The sequence below is a fragment of the Buceros rhinoceros genome, unplaced genomic scaffold (genome assembly GCF_000710305.1).
Source record: "Buceros rhinoceros silvestris isolate BGI_N320 unplaced genomic scaffold, ASM71030v1 scaffold17114, whole genome shotgun sequence".
Lineage (NCBI taxonomy): Eukaryota > Metazoa > Chordata > Aves > Bucerotiformes > Bucerotidae > Buceros > Buceros rhinoceros.
This window is the reverse complement of record NW_010407820.1, coordinates 13,307-29,632: the sequence shown is the minus strand read 5'-3', so window position 1 is coordinate 29,632 and position 16,326 is coordinate 13,307. Positions and strand designations below refer to the sequence as shown.

The 16,326-nt window shown below is 38.4% G+C and overlaps 1 protein-coding gene across 1 annotated transcript in view; it reads left to right on the top strand.

Annotated features, from left to right (window-relative positions):
- Positions 1-5,278, top strand: part of LOC104492129 (sodium/bile acid cotransporter 7) — a gene marked incomplete at both ends in the record, with an annotated part of 8,961 nt that extends 3,683 nt beyond the window's left edge. Inside the window, 2 exons of the mRNA XM_010134640.1 lie at positions 1,273-1,409; positions 5,203-5,278. Of these exons, the coding sequence (XP_010132942.1) occupies positions 1,273-1,409; positions 5,203-5,278 (213 nt within the window). The remainder of the gene's footprint in view (positions 1-1,272; positions 1,410-5,202) is intronic.
- Positions 5,279-16,326: the final 11,048 nt, after the last annotated feature.

The following is a 16,326-nucleotide window of genomic DNA, read 5'->3' as shown; positions in this document are numbered from 1 at the left end:
AATTTTTTTTCCCCCCCCCCCCCCCAACCCAAATTTGGGAGATAATTTTATGAAGACAAATAAAGTAACAAGGACATGGTGCTGAGTTCCTAGCACTTCCAGATGTGTAATTACATCAGTGTCCATTTGGATGGTTGGAAATGCAATATTTGATTGTGTTTCATGAAAGTTCTACTTTGAAGCTGAGGGGGTGGCATTTGAAGATCGGCTGCTGCATTACTGTACATGGAAACACACTTTTTAATATTGTTCTTTTTTTTTTAAATAAAAAATCTAGGGTGTCAGCTGGAGAATCATAGCAAATTAGGTTTTGAAGGAAAGTGCCATCAGTTCTTCTCCTGTTGTGTTGTTTACCTGAAAAGAAGGCAAGTTATTCTGAGAGAGAGGAGAAGGAATTTTTCTCCTCAGTCTATGGAAGTTCAAGTGAGCTGAAATGTGCAAGGCTTTTTCCTTGTACTCAAAAACTGTGTAGAAGATCCTCAGGGTGCCTGAGAAGACAGAAACAGAGAGACAGAGCTAACCGAAGGGTTTATTGTGTAGGGATACTCGATCATCTCTCTGGAGTCCTCTTACACTATTTAAGGTTAAATTTTTGTTTGTTTGTTTTTTCAGTCTATAGCTGTGTTTTGCACTTCATTTCTGTGGATTTTGTGGCTTAGCTGTTGTTAGCTTGTGACAGTATTGTTATTCTTGCTTTGCTATTCTTCCTCAGCCTATTTTTTTCTGTGAATTTCCTATCTGTTGATACAATCAATAATCAAAATCTGCTGCAGATTACTTCTTGTTTGTTGATGTTTCTTTTTAAAAACCCACCACAAATGATGACTGTAATGTAAACATCCCTTTTTCCCAGTGTAAATGAGAAGCACAGTTTGTGGCTCTCTTAGAAACCTGAAATCAGGTGGACACAAGTTTCCCTTCTTCTTGATATCAACAGTCAATAAAGCAAGCGGTCCATCAGCACAGTTAACACAGGTTTTTGAAGCGGTGACGAAGTGTTTTCAGCTGCCTGCTGAAAAGCTCCCGTTATGAGAGCTGCACTATTTTTGAAGTGGTGGACAATTCTTATGGAAAAATCCCTCGGAGCAGACAGAGCTTTTGTGTTGTCTGGATGTACTCCATTATTAAAGAGGAGATCAGACAATCCCTAAAGGTGCTTTTTTGACACGCGCTTTTTTTGTATTAGAAAGATGATCCTAGTTTTAAAAGCACAAATGTGATCTTACTTAAGCTGTTATGACTGCAACTTCCTCTCTTCTTTTTCTTTTGCAGGAGCTGACAAGTGCTTTGATGCATGTGAAACTACACCTTTTTGTCCAGATTTTTACACTTGTGTTCTTCCCAACAGCAATATGGCTATTTCTTCAGCTATTATCAATCACACCTATAAATGAATGGCTTTTAAAAGGGTATGTTTAAGCATAATGGAGTGAAATATATTTGTAGCTGTCTTCTTAAAGGGTTGCTTATCCTGTGAAGGGTGTTTTAAGACTTTCGCTTGTATTGTGAACAGAATTCGCTGGTTGTTTTTGTGCTTCAGCACTTTGCTGTCAAAACCGTGGTACCTACACAAGATCAGCCTTTCAGGAACCTGTCTCCAATTTTACTCATTTTTCAGTATAGTTCATTGCAGCTATACTGAAATGTTTGAATGCAAAAATTGATTATTTTGGAAAACTACTTAGAATCCACGTTGTTTCTTACTGCTTGGTGAAACCTTGCTTGAGGAGAGTTCCCTGTCTTAAAAGTTTAATAATAAAGCTGCTCATGTTTATAGTTTTACGAGGCCTAATCCTAAAAGAGCATTTTCTTTGGTTTTAAGAGGCTTCTCCAGGTGTTTCACCAAGCGTGAAGTGGTCCAAATGATACTGCGAAACTGAGATGACATCATTGAAAATGTTCTGCTTAACAGTATTAGTGCATCAAGAAAATAACCGGGGTGCTATGCAATGTCCATTTGCATTTGGCTATTCATAGTAAAGGTTATTTGTGAAAGCAGAATCATTGTGAAGTTTTTCCTCAGCTAGAAAAGAGACGTTTTCCACTGTGAGCCAAAATGCCTTCCTAATCCAGGGGAGTCTCAGTTTCTGAAATGCAAAGTGCAAGATATTTTTGTGGTTTTTGTTCTTTGCAGCACTTCTCATCCCTTCTTTCTTATGACTCTCGAGCCGCTTTGGTTCTTGGTATTTAAGGAACGTGATCTGTTACATGCACAAGTATATTTGTATGTATAAACATATACACCTCATGTAAAACTACATATGTATGTATTTAAAAAAGAAAAACTTTTATGTGTATCTCCCTAAATGTGGAACCTAAACCAGGCTCATTTTTCATGAAGGTGTGTCTGTCTTTTGCCAGGGAGATTCTATGTACTTCCATATGTTTCAAGCTGCCTTGCAAGCGCTTGCTCCTTGAGTACTGTTTCTGTTTTGGCTATGTTTTATCTTTTAGTGCAGGAAGTATTGAGACTTTTTTCAAGGAGTAGTCAGATTGAGGTGGTTAATGAAGATGGTTTGTTTGTTTCTTTGATTGGGGGTTTTTTGTTCTTGTTTTTAATTTTCTTTTTTGAAAGAGTGCTTTCTTGATAAATACTCCTGTTTAGGACGTGTGCAGAGCAGCAGCAGTGGCACTGAAGGTATCCACTGCAAAGGGAGCCTGGTGGGAGCTGTACCTTCAGTGCTATGCAGGAGATACTGAGCTCTGTCCCAGTTCGAGGTAACACATTTTAAAGCAGGTACTCACATGTCCCTGTATGGGAACATGAAAGGAGAGTGAGGAGCCAGTGTGAGGAATTGCCAGTGCCTTGGCTGCTCTGTGTAACTAGAAGTTTTCCCTAGTGCCCCACAGCCCTAGAAACACTGAGGTACCCTAATGAAAGCCAAAGGGAATGAGACAAGCTTTGGCAAAGTTACTTTTTCATCTCACATGTTTAGTACAGCTTGTAGTGCTGTAGAGCTAGTTGATAGTCCTCAGAAAGGCCTGGAAAAATAGGCATATGCTCCCAAGGGCATGCAGCACACTTTGGCAGGGTGTTTTCCACTACTGTCTACAGAGGGTTATGCCTAAGGGGCACAGTTGAGCCCGCAGTTAATTTTCTGTCTTGCTAGAGAATGAATGGTGGATTCTCCCATCCTCTATAATGGTCTGCTTTGCTGTAAATATTATTTGAGAGACAGATTCAAATGGTATCAGCTTTTCATCAGTGTTCTACTTTTTTTTTTTTTTTTCCTTTCTGTCTGGGATGATACTAGGTTTGTTGCTTTGCAGTTATTTTGAAATACATAAAATAGAGGAGAAACTGACATCATCCCAAGCATCTTTTATCTGTTAGCTGACCAGGTTTTGCATTAACAGCATACCTTTGAAAATGAGCATGAAGCAGGTTCTTAATGTTTGCACAGATTCACCTCTTCTGCCGCTCAGTACGTAGCATTTACAGCACAGGTGGTAAGGCATGAGGTGCAGAGACTTGGTTCAAGATACGGCTTTGGTAGTTCTCTATCTGCAGTACATGACTTCGGACTCTTACTACTCGGTTGTCTGTAATGTATCAGCAGAACAGGTATTATTTATCGCTCTTCAGCAAGTGTTTGGACCCCTGATGTTAGTGCTTATAGCATGGCTTGAACCAGTGGACTATTTCAGTTTGTTATCTGTAGTAATCTGTTGGCCGTTAAGAGGAATTTGTATATTGGTAGTGTTGTGTGTAGTTGATACAAAGCAAGAAAAAAGTTCTTTGGTAGAGTAATATTTTCACATGAAGAATATTTAAAACCATAACTTGATAGTGATTTTAAAATATTATTTTAAATTAGAGAGGGTTAACAGAGATTGTATTATTAAACCTTTCCCTTATAGTGTGGAAAATCCCTGGCAGCTGAGATAAATGGCCTCGCACACCTTTTATATCTCTCTGGATAACTTTGAACTTAATCCACCCCTTATTAGTGCAGGTGAGAAGTTCAAGAGGCCACATGGAAGAGAGAGAACAATATCACAGCCAATGTAGGGGATGGACATCAGACTTGCTATTTGTTTGTCTGCTGTATATTTTTGTATGTGTTTCTAAACTTCACACCATTTCTTTTTCTGTGTTTCTCTTCTTTTCAATATGAGTTTATCCTGCTACATGCTGACAGCTCTCTCCTTCCATAGCTTATTTCGCTGTAATCTAAAGGTACTATATACTTCCAGGGTGGTGCTTGGCACTGTATGGTAGGATTTATGTATTGCTTACATTGGTTGCCTCTTTCCTTTTCCACAGTGTCTGTAGCTGACAAACTGAATATCATCATTGTCATTTACCTGTTTCTTCTGTTTAGGCTTTTTTGTATGTTTGCAGCATATCAATTGCACTGTAATTGCTCCCTATCGTTTGGATTTAATACTTCTGTTTGCTACAGCTTTTTGACACTGCGTTTCTCGGGGATGGACCAGCACAGTTACAAGTGCGAAGTAGTTCACCACCAGTAATTGATTGTTCTGAACTAGAATACTGTCTCGAAGTCCAATATTTGAAAACATAGGTAGATTCCATGCTTTTGAGGGTTTTGCAGACTCTTTTATTCTATGCCTTACTGTTTCTCCTAAGTCAACACAGTCTTTCTCCAGAAGTCCTGTTTTACTTAGCTCCAGATTTAATTGTAATCTATTGTGGTATGTTGTGATTTTTTTTTTTTTCTTTTTTTAGTAGAGGTTGATGAAAAAGCTGTAGAGGGAACCTAAAACAGTGAGCGTGGTTCTTCTTACCCGAGTGCTTTGCAATGAGTTTTTATCACTGAACAGCTTTTTCAAGAAAATAAGAGTTTACGTCCTTATTTTTTCTCCGAATAGCTACAGGTATCTCAAAACACACTACAGACTTGACTACTTCAGGACATGTGATGCACTTATCTTTGTGATAAGTGTGTAGGTATCTTTGTGAATGGTAGACACAGTACTGTAGACGGGGCAATGGAGTCAGAGAAGTTAAGTCATTGGCTTTTTAAATGGTGACGTGACTCTTCACTGTGGTGGTAGGTAAGAGATGGTGGAGAAATCCTGCCAGCTGGTGCAGGTCTGTAACTGTAATGCAGACCGATAGGGTTGTGCAGGTGGTAAGATGATTGTTTGTACTCAGCTCTTTGGTATTTTAGGGTTTTAGGTTGCATAGCATTTGCCCCATGTGAGGAATGTAACCTTTTCTTTTGTTGTTTTCAGCTTGCAGACAGTAGGCTGCATGCCACCTCCTGTGTCTTCTGCAGTAATTTTAACCAAAGCTGTTGGTGGAAATGAGGTGAGTGTTCGTTTTGCTTTTGAATGCTTTGTCTAAACAGAAGTTCAAACAAGTATTTATTTATGATGAGCTTGTGACGCTGACTGCAATGTGGTGCTATTGTGGCTCATAAAAACTTCTAGAATTAAAGCTTGGGTATTGCGTTGGTGTCAAACAAGAGAAATAGTGATATGTTACTTGCTGGCATTGGTCAAACTGAAAGAAGCTCAGTTTTCTGAGGTGAAAGGGCAGTTTCTGATAAATTGGTGTTAGGTTTCTGCTTGTTACTGCACTGTAATTCTGAACTGTGTAACGTATGCTTTGTACCGGTTATCTTGTAGACCGTTAGCTTTGCGGTGAAGATCTGCCCTTGCAGTGATTGTTAGAATGGTCTTTAGTATTAAGAGGCCCTAGAGTAGGAGTTCCTCAAGCTTGAAGCTGCAAATGATGCAAGTGAGATGATGGAAACACAAACATTAATTTAAATCAATAAGATTGAGTTTGCACAAACAACTTCAATTCCCTGACAATGATGCAATGCAAAGGTCTCAACGGATAGGAAATGCTGGAATTGAAGTTGTTTGTGCAAACTCAATTTGGTCATGTTATATTTCTGCCTTAAAATAGCATATGCTGGTGTCATTTCAAACTCTTTATCCACAAAACACTTGGAATTTTTGGAAAAAACAGGTAGACAGCATTTAGGAAATTAATCCAGATGTGTTAACTAATGAGGTTGTTTCCTTTAGGTCTGCTTTCTCACAACTGCTGAAGGTGGATGAGACCTAGTAGGTGAGGAAGGGAGAGTATAACACTAAAATAAATTGGTTTTAAAGATAGGGCTGTTGGGCTGCTGTTCTGGAGGGTTAGAGCCAAATCTTAATTCAGCCACAGAGCTCCTGCGTGAGGTTGGGTGAGTCACTTCAACCACATTTTTAAAATACGGCCATTAGTTGTGTACTTCTCATTTTCTGAGTTCAGACTCTAGGGGCCGATTAATGTCAGCTTTGAAAACACACGATAGCACTGAAGTAGATTGAAGTTGTACTTTGTACTGACAAAGTGCTGTTTAATTGCCGTATCCTCTGAAGAGAGACCCAACGCATCTCAAGTCAAGCATCTCTAATTACAGCCAATCCTGATGCACTCCCAGTTTGCTACCTGAAGACAAGAATTGTCAAATTGTCTGATGGAGGTGCTGTGGAGTAATTAGTATAAGGAAATAATTCAGGAACATGTTAGTGATCAACAGAGAAATGAGAAGTTTTCTAGTTATGATTCTAGATGTTGGTGCTGTAAATTATACAAAGATGCCACATAGTGAGCAGTGAGGATGAAATGAAATGTTGAATGAGTGCTCATTCAGTGTTAGCTTTGTCCTGTCCTTAGAACACAGAAAAAATCCTCTGGAAAAAGAAAAGTGACTTGTTAGTTGACGGCAATATCATACAGCGTTTGTGTGCAGGAATGAGTCTCTTGACCATTAGAATTCACTTTTTTAATGTTGTTCTTCTTCTGGGGTGGTAGGGGTGTTATACCAGCTGAAAAATGGCAACTTTCTATCATGTGAGGCTTGTGTAAGTAATTGTGTAATTACTGACAAGGTAAGCTCTTACCTTTAATTCTTCTGCACCAAACTGGTGTCGGAGGAATGTGAAAATATATCCCTTCTTAGAGATCTTTACAGATAGTTGCTGACAGCAGAGACAGAGTGAGTCAAGAACTGTGTCTTGGAAATGGAGAGTTCCCAGTCAGGCTCAAGGAAGGTATGCAAAAAAGAAACACCCTTTAACAATCCTCAGTGTCGACAAAGCCTGTGGAAAATTAATTGCCAAACTGCAGCAAGTTTCCTATCAAACATTTTTGGAATTTGACGCTTCTCTGTCATTCAGACTATTGTTAATATTTCTTCTGAAGAACAGCAGATCACTTCCCTCATGCTAGGGGAGAAGACCCTCTCGCATCACTCCTCACCAAATTTCACCTAAGCTGTTATTGGCATATTTCCTTTCTGTCACGAGCAGAACAATTCATTTTTTCCAATTGTAATTTAAATCCATTCTGTTAAAGAATTTAAACCTGCGAGTCAATTGGAAATATAAGCAATTGTATTGTGAGAGAATTTTTTTCATAAGTCTCTGAAACTGCTTTTGCCTCATCAAGCATTTCCCCCTTACCTGGAGAAATTGATTTGTCTGAGGGTCTATCTACGCTGTGTAGTGTGATACAAAGATAAATGAGCTTGCTTAGAAACGATATAGTGAGGAAGCTCCACGTGAACTAATTAGTCTGGGAAGTGTCCCGCTGCTGTAGAGTACAGGCACACCCTCAGTAAGTGCTCTGAAGACTTCTTTGGATTTCTTGAAACGCAGCACGTGAGAGCTGTGGTAGTTGACTGTGCTAATGCAGTGTGGAGCATTTTAGGTTTTCTTTAAGTAGAAGTGTCTGTTGAATGTCAGATTGGATGTGGGTTATTCTCAAAGAAATACCAGTCACTATGGCATGGTAGGAGTAGTACTCACTTGGGGCTGAAGAAACGTAGAGTCTATTTTTAGCTCAGTCATTAACCTGCTGGGCAAAAGACACAGCCTTTGGGGTTAGCAGTAATGGTAATGGCAACTTGGAAGTGTTTGAAGATCAGCACTGATAAGCCTTATGTAAGAGCTATATGTTATTGTTCTGGGACAGGGTGATTAAATAGTTGGTCAAGTGCTTAGTAAGAGAGCCGATGTCATTAGAAGCTGCTTGGATGGGGGATTTTGCTGCATATCAGTTGCAAAATTCAGTTGCAATATGATAAAAGAAAGACATTTTTGTTACTCTACAAGGTTTTTTTTTTTTTAATGGATGCATGCATGAAGGCACAGAATTAAGTGTTCTGGTTTTGTTGGCTGAGGAAGGTGTGGTGACCAAAGCTGATAAGAAGAATTTTGATTAAACTGTATTTAATATTGAAAAAGTTAATGTTCTGGGTTTGTGAGTACAATCCCAGATAAGATGAATGTTTTTATTATTTAACTGTCGGTGTTTAGTATCAACTATACAGTCTACCAGTGTCTGCTTTCCTGATGGTTCAAACACACGGTATGTCCAAAAAAAAAAGTGTCTAAGCTTTAAGTCCTCTTGATCTGTGTGTAAGAATACGACAGCCGAACAGTTATTCAAGAGTGCAAATGTAAAATTACCCAAAGCAAAAAGAGATGTTCTTTCTTCCTATACACTGATCACCAACCCTGTGATCTATACTGCGTTCAAACTTCTAGTCTTAGAAGCCATTAGGTGTGCCTTCCAAAGTCTACCGTGTTAGCCATTCGTATTACTTTGCAGTATGTCTGACAGGTGAGCAAGTGGGGGCTGGTTTTGATGGTTGGAGCATTATCAGAAGTCCTTTGTCGGCAGTTGCCTTCTAAGCCCTCCAGTAAGGGAAAATGGTCAAGCCAATTAGCACCTTTGCTTGCTGTAGCTATGGCCTTATGATGGGGAGAAGCATTATGTTTGAAAGCCAAAAGGCTTCCAAGTCTTTTGGTGTTTGAGGGTGAAAATTAACATCTTCACTTAGGTCTGATGTGTGAGTGGTTTGGTGGCTTGTTTTAGGCGACTGGAAAGAGCCTTATTCACTAGTCATAGGGATTATAGGGTGGGAGGAGGGTCTCTGTAGCTTTATAAGAAAAAAAGGAAAAGACAGCGAAGAGATAATCAGACTAAAAACCTGATTTTATAGGTGTTTTTTTTTTTCTTGGCTGTAGTCAATGGAGGAGAAATCTGGTGCTGGCATTAGCAGAGTGGAAGAACAAAAGATTCTAGCTGCAAAGAAAGTAATGGAGTGACTAGTTTACTCTCAGTATTGCTGGTTACATGAGACGTTCAAACCTCATTTCCTCACATACCGCCACTCATGGCAGTAACAGCAGCAGAGGTGTTCAGCTATTTAGGCCAGACTAACTTATGTACTAGTAGTGATGTAACTTGCTTCAGAATAACTTGTGTACTCATAGTGATATAGGCACCATGTTTTGAAAATGTCTGATAGGCAGCATTATAAGATGCTTACCTGTGGTTGGTGGAAGAAGATATGGTGGAGATTTAAGTTGTCCAAAGATCCACCTGTATAGTTCAGACCAGCTAGGAGCTGGTATCATTCTATCCAGAGAGGCATTGGCAGATGAGAGATGTAAGTGGTGGGGAGGAAAACTGTGCTTTCTGAAAATCTTGGCTTTTGGAGGAGAGGAAGTTGATTTATGGCAAGTCTGTCTTTTGTTTTGGTGGAAATAGCTGTTCTTGACGTGACAAGCAGAAATACAACTTGTCTAGTAGGGCTGCAAATTCACACCTGTGACCCGTTCTTAGGTTTCTTCGACTCCTCTCCCTGCTCTCTGTATGTGTGGTTCGTTTTCTCAGCCTTCTTTCAACTCTTGTTTCTTCTTCTGCACCCTGGTTTTCCATCATGCCTCTTGTGATCTCTTCCCATATGATGTTACTTTTGTTAACCCTGCAAACAGCTTTCTAAAGTAGCCTGTTTCTTTTGTCGCAAATACGTTAGATTCATTATAGCAAAGCTAGTTTCAGATACTGAGTTTGATTTGATGCATAGGAAGCCCTATATGAACAACAAAATGTTCATTGGCAAAAGATAAGAGAGGTTCACCATGAGAAGTCAAAATCTAATTTTTAATTTGGTGATATTTTTCAATTACTTAGTTGTTTCTGTCATCAGTAACTTTGTGAATTGTCTTGATCTGTGAAGAGGACAGTCCATGTAGTTAAAAATTGGAATGAAAAGCAGAAGGCCTCTCTTGTGTTCTTCGCTTTTGTTGAGCTGTGAAGGGTTGGGATTTTGATGGCATTATAGCATCTGGCAGCACAGAAGACTTTTTTTGTGTCATTTTTTCCAAAACTCTTGTAGTTTTCCAGTGGAGTTATAAAACCCATTTCTTTAAAAGTCTGCTTCTAACTATCCATTTCTGCAAGAGAGAGACAAATAAGTCATCATTTCAAGGTGCTGTAAAGACAAACCTATGAAAAGCTCAGAGATCCTCAGACAGAAATGCTGTAGAGACGCCAGATATTACTACAAAGTATTCAGACAGCAAATGTCATACTCTCCTTAAGAATCAAAGTAATGAAGAAAAGAAATTGAAAATTAGATCTATAAGTCTATTATCAGTTTGGGAGAAAAACCAATTTGCGATGACTTTTATGGCAGCTTAATGACATATTTGTGAAAAGTGTAACATAACAGGCAAGAGCTGTGATGGAATTGTACAGATAAATCGTGGCAGACAGTTCATTTTATTGAAGAACACTTTGGCTATTTTGCTATCTCATACACAACAAAACCATTGAGGTTTTTTTTTGTTGTATGGTTAAGCCATAGCTTGTTCAAAACATCTTAAGGTGCTGTTTTATTTTTATTTTTGCAACTTCCATGTGGATCTGCTATGCCTTTTGTAAAACAAGGTGTTGCATATGTGAGGTAAGATTTTTGAAATATGAAATAGACTGTAATGAAGAAAGCTAGAAAGGGATTTACAAAATAAAAGAAGGATTCTAGTATTGATTTTTAGATTTGTTTTTTGAAGCAGATGTAGAACATAAAAACAAATATAAATTTGCAAGGTCCACAGCTGGCCTTTCTGGAAAAGAATCAAGGGAGAGGAGTAACATTTTGCCAAGAAATTAAATGCAATATTTTTAACTGATATTTTAAAATAAAGAGCATATGAGTACTTACTGAGAAGTGAACACTGGAAAATTCCTCTGAGTGATGGTTTTCTTTTGAAGTGAAAACAAAAAAGTGAACCCTAACACTACTGTAAAGTCACAGGGAAGATATTGATTCCTCTAAAAATATCTGAAGTTCTTTGAACTGTGTATACATGTACTTTAACCTTTTAAAAAACAAAATAAAATGAATACAAAGAAGTACAAGCTCTAATGGTTTGTGATTCATACACTGGTGCACCAGTGTACCACAGTGGAAGGTAACACATGAACATTATGAAACAAAATCGTTTAAGGTCTTCAAATAAACTGTGTGTCGTGTTTAGTTGTCTTCTATAATAGAGTTTTTTCTTCTCTAAATAGAAGTCACAATTTACAGTAGTGTTGTCTAAAGTTTGATTTCTAAATTGCACTTAAAATATATTTAAGTTTTGTTTCTGAAAGGATAAGTAATTTCGTTGTTTTTAAATTGGGTAATGTAAAAGGAAAAAACCTGTAATAAGGTTTTTTTTATTTCTTAAGTAATAAATTTTGTCTGCCCACACAGATTAAATACTTCTAAGTGAAAATGTAACTAATTCTACTATTCTATCTACTGTTAGATACTACACTGAAATCTCTGGGAAATGTATGTGGGTGTCAGAGGACAAATTTAGGGAAGATGTCTGTACTTCACACGTAGAAATATAAAGAATTAACTGTGTCAGCATAAACCCTGTATGTACATAGGAGCTGTTGTGCTATTAAATTCATCCACTCTGTTCTAGTATTACAGTCTAATTTTTTATGTATCCTAAGAGTTTACTTTTCTTTTATCATTACTGTGCTTTGAGAAGATGGTTTTTATTGAACTATTTATTGACACTTAGGGTTTTTTCCTTCCCTGAGTGGTGAGTGCATTTTATATCCATCAATGCATAGGAGTAGCCCAAATTATTACTTACAATATGAATTTCATCACTATAATGTGTCCCAGTCAGGCAGCTCCATTAGATATCTCTAGAGTTCCTTATCGTCTTCTATAACCCAAAGCAATTGTGGAATCTTTTGGTTTTTCTCTCTCTCTCTCTTTTCCTTTCTTTTATCACTAGTAGTTCTAGTACAGATATACTATAATGCTGTTCAGAATAGAAAAGGTTTTCAAAGGCATTCAGCTCTGCTCTTACTTCTATGGAAGCCAATTCTTGCTAACAGCAAGGCTTCTGAAATACATGTATCGGAGCACTTAACCTCCAAACTCCATACTTGGTTTTTACTGAGTTTCAAATTCTCCCAACATCTTTGAAAAACAGATGATTTAGTAACCTAAGGTGTCAGTGCCTGAGTTAGACTCGTGATAAAAGATTTAATTTTGGCCCTGGTCGCCAGTACCTCTAACTCAGGGTTTTTAATACAGCTCATAAGGTGTCCAGTGGAAATAGCCCCTCTGCTGCGCTCCTGGGAGCCTAAGGAATTGGGGAAGTGTGAGAAAATGTATTAGATCTCTTAATTGCATAGCTGTATGTACTTGTTGAAGATGTGTAACAGAACTTGCAGCCTTGTGCACTTTCAGCCTTTCTGAATCTGGGGTGCTTGTAGCAGCTCTGCCTTAACCTAGAAAGTTGTAAAATTGGCTGTTTAAATTCTGCTGAGCTGCTTGAGCTGTGTCTGGAAACTACCTGGAATCGTTATAGCCTTGTGTTTTTACAGCTGCATTTGCCCAACTGTCCTAGATCTGACTTTGCTAACATGAGAGTTTTCAGAGGCTTTGCTGTTGCTATTCTACAGTGCTTGGCTGGGGAGATCAGGGTTTTTTCTCTGCTGTGAGACATTCGGTGACCCTGAAAGCTGTTTGTGGCATAAAGAAGCCAGGACAGAAGAAGAGTCTTTGCTCTCATGCTTGACAAAAACGAACTTTTTACAGCAAGCTGGTTTTGTGCTTGTCTTGGTCTGCAGGTTAATTCAGTGTAAAATTACAGTGTGGAAGAGCTCCCTGTATTTAGCAGGGAGTGCTGTGTGAAATGCATTGCCTATGCAAAGCAAGCATTTTAAAATGTTTGAACAAATCAGTAATACTTCTGTTAAATTATTTGCAGAGAGTGGGGTCTGCTGCCCTCCTAAAGTTCAGCTTCAGTACTCTCTGCTGTTTAATCTTTATGCTGTTTGAAAGGGAGATTGCAGGTATTTGGCTACCGAGGGAAGTGTGTCACCCGCTCTCCTTACCTCAGGCTTTGAAAAGCAAAGCTCTCTTTTGGAGAGCAGGGAAGACTGGAAATACTACTTTGCAGGTGAAGTTTCAAGTGAATCAGTTGCAGTGGAGTGCAGACACGCTTGGTTCTGGTTCTGCTGTCCCTCACCTGTCAGCTTAAAGCAAATGCTAATTTATGTTAGTTGTTAATAGTAAAGGAAGCGTTTAATCTTTGCGTGTGTTAGCATTGGTGTTAACTCACTGATGCAGCAGAACAGAAACTATTCAGCTTTATCTGTTGCTTATTTTCTCCTCTGAACAATAAAGATGGTTCCTTTGACATCTGCTCACGTGTTCACTTGTCTCTGTGGACCTGGACCCTCTTGCATGAAGGAATACTGCTGCAAATGGTTTAGCCTGGCTGGTGGTGGCTCCAGCATTGTGACTGGGAATGAAAACATTAGTTATAAAACTAACAAAAGCTAATATACAGCAGTGTTGATTGTCAAAAATTGAATTAATTCAGTATTTCTTTCTTAAAAGAGCATTTGGAATGATAATGTGTAAAACATTTGGAAAAAACCTGAAATCTGAAAAATCCCTGTTGTCCTTAAGTGTTAAAATCAAAGCTTCAGAGTATTTCACTTTGGAAAGTTTTTTTGTTTTTATCCAAGCACATTTTTATCTGGTATGAATATATTTGATTAGTGGCTAATAATAATATATAAGAAAGTAAGCAATCAGGTTCTACAAAGTCAATATTTCTGTAATTTATTTTCTTTAGCTCTTTTTGAGTGGGCAATATTAAGTCCCGATTTGTGAAAATCATAACTATAAAACATGAAGCTGGATTTTCAGTTAAAATAACTATTATCTTTAAATTTCATTCCTCTTCAAGGAAATTAAATTGATGATATTCTTTTTTCATTGCAATTTTGAAAGAACATCATGAAAGTTTTTGTCTTTAAATTGTGAAATGATTATATGCAATACATGTTAGAAAAAGAAACCCAGATAACGTGAGGAAAATCTCATTGGTGTGAAGACAGAAAAAATTTCTAGATTCCTTTTATAAAAAAAATAAAACAAGCCCAAATTTATTTAAAATGCTTGTGTAGAACTCTTATGGGAAGATAGAATATTTTAGAAGTGTTTCCAGCTCATATTATTTTTGTTAAACTGACTTTTTTTTCCTTTGTTAGAGTGTTTGGCAAAAAATGTGGAGAGCAGCAAATTTTCTCTGTATTAAAAGCATTATTTAGGCTCAAGTTTCTGGAAGATATTTGCCCTGTTGTGAAGTCTGAAAACAGCAAGCTGCTGGTAACTCGTTTTTGGACAGGTTGAAGGAAAGCCACAAGCCTCCTGGGACTCCTTTTTCAGACATACAGTCCCCACAGGCAGGTGCTTTCCTGCTCAGCCAAGATTGTTGCAGGTGTTCCCTTGTACATATGGCCTTTTCTGTCTGAAATCCACTGCTTCTGCTGGCACTTCTAAATTAACAGGGATGGAGAGGAGGCACCACCACTCGGAGCAGCTGTAGCAAAGGCTTATACTCTTGTACTCCCATGGGAAGCCCCTACGGGAAGATGGTGTGTCTAGGAAATTTTGAGGGAAGGAGACTGGCAAAGGAGTGTTAGTGCGTTCACTCTACTGTAGGTGCCCTGAGAGAACAACAGCCCCTGATTGTTCATCTGTGTGATGGAGGGAAGAAATTTTGCTGTTAAATATAATCTCTGTCAGCGCATTTGGTACCTCGTCATCTATATCCCCACCACAAACTGTGTTTCTAGACTGTTTATTTCTCTGGCATTTTGGGTCCCGTTGTGGTCCTCAGCCTGACCTCTCAAGGCTGGACGCATCCCCAGGGAGTTAACACCAACTACCTGGCTCTTCTGTAAGATGGTGCGAGGCAGAGATGAGGTGGCAACTGGAAGGAGCCACGGTCACGCTTGGCAGTATGTTACCACTCATCGATGTGCACTTAACACTGTGAGGCAGTAGCTACGTGCTTTTCGACCTGGGCTGCAAGGCAGCGCTTGAGTTTAAGGTAAATACTGTTTCTGCAGGAATTTTCCTCAAGGTTCAGGGGAACAGAAAACTTGCCTTGTGCTGGGGTGGGTACAATAGTTCTGACTTCATCTATTTACATTGAATAATAAAGGGATGTTTAGTAAGATATATCTGAGCAAACAAGCAAGCTAGCGAACTGCTTATCAGCAAGCAAAGTCAGCAACTGTATACTAGCGAGGTAGTCTGATGCAGCAGTTCTGGTAATTAGTTGGCACACAGAGAATATTATTGTGCTTGAACTGAATTGTGTTTGAGTGGGTAAGTCCGGAGCAACACTGTATTGAATTTTCTTCCATGAAATTGTGAAATTCCCTATTCTCGCAGGTATTGTGGATTATTGCTGCAAGATTCCCAAAACGTTGGATTTCTAGTGTGTGGATGGCTTTGCTTAGCTAGACCTTTTTGTTGTTGTATTTTGTAATGATCTAAATTCATTTTGTTTGTTGATATTGTTGCAAAATGTCTGTAATGTGTACAGGGATATATACTTTGATACATACTGTGTGAATGTTTTAGCTCCAACTGCATATCCAAAACCTTTTAAAAGGAAATCTCAATGAGCCCCATGGGGCGAAGTAAATTATTACATGTGGTGAACTCTTAAGTCATAGACCAAGGTCATGGCAGTGAGAGTGTATTTCAAAAAGGTTTTATCTGTGCTTGGAAAGCAAATGAAATATCTCATCATTAACTTTAGAATTATAGTTATAAGAGGATTTTCACTAGAGGTGAAAGATCAAGTTCATGGCGGACATAATGGAGACTGAAAAGTTATTTCGCAGACATAAAACTACAGCATGAAACATTCACTGAGGTTTCCACATAATTGATGGACATTTACAGCCACTAATCGGGATACTGGAGATCAGAATCGTTGTTATTGCTATTGATTGTGGCTTTATTTCAAGATTTTTAGAGGGGGGAAAAAAAGCCCTCTTTTTTTTTTTTTGTAATATTGTGAAGACTTTTAAAAAATTTCCTAGCTTTTCAACTATGTCAGTCTTCATTATGGCATACAGGCAAGACTTTCCTTAGTTAATAAGAATAATCCTTGAATAGAAATATAATTTAGTAAATCCGAATGATCTTCAGTCCCTAATGATAAATCAAA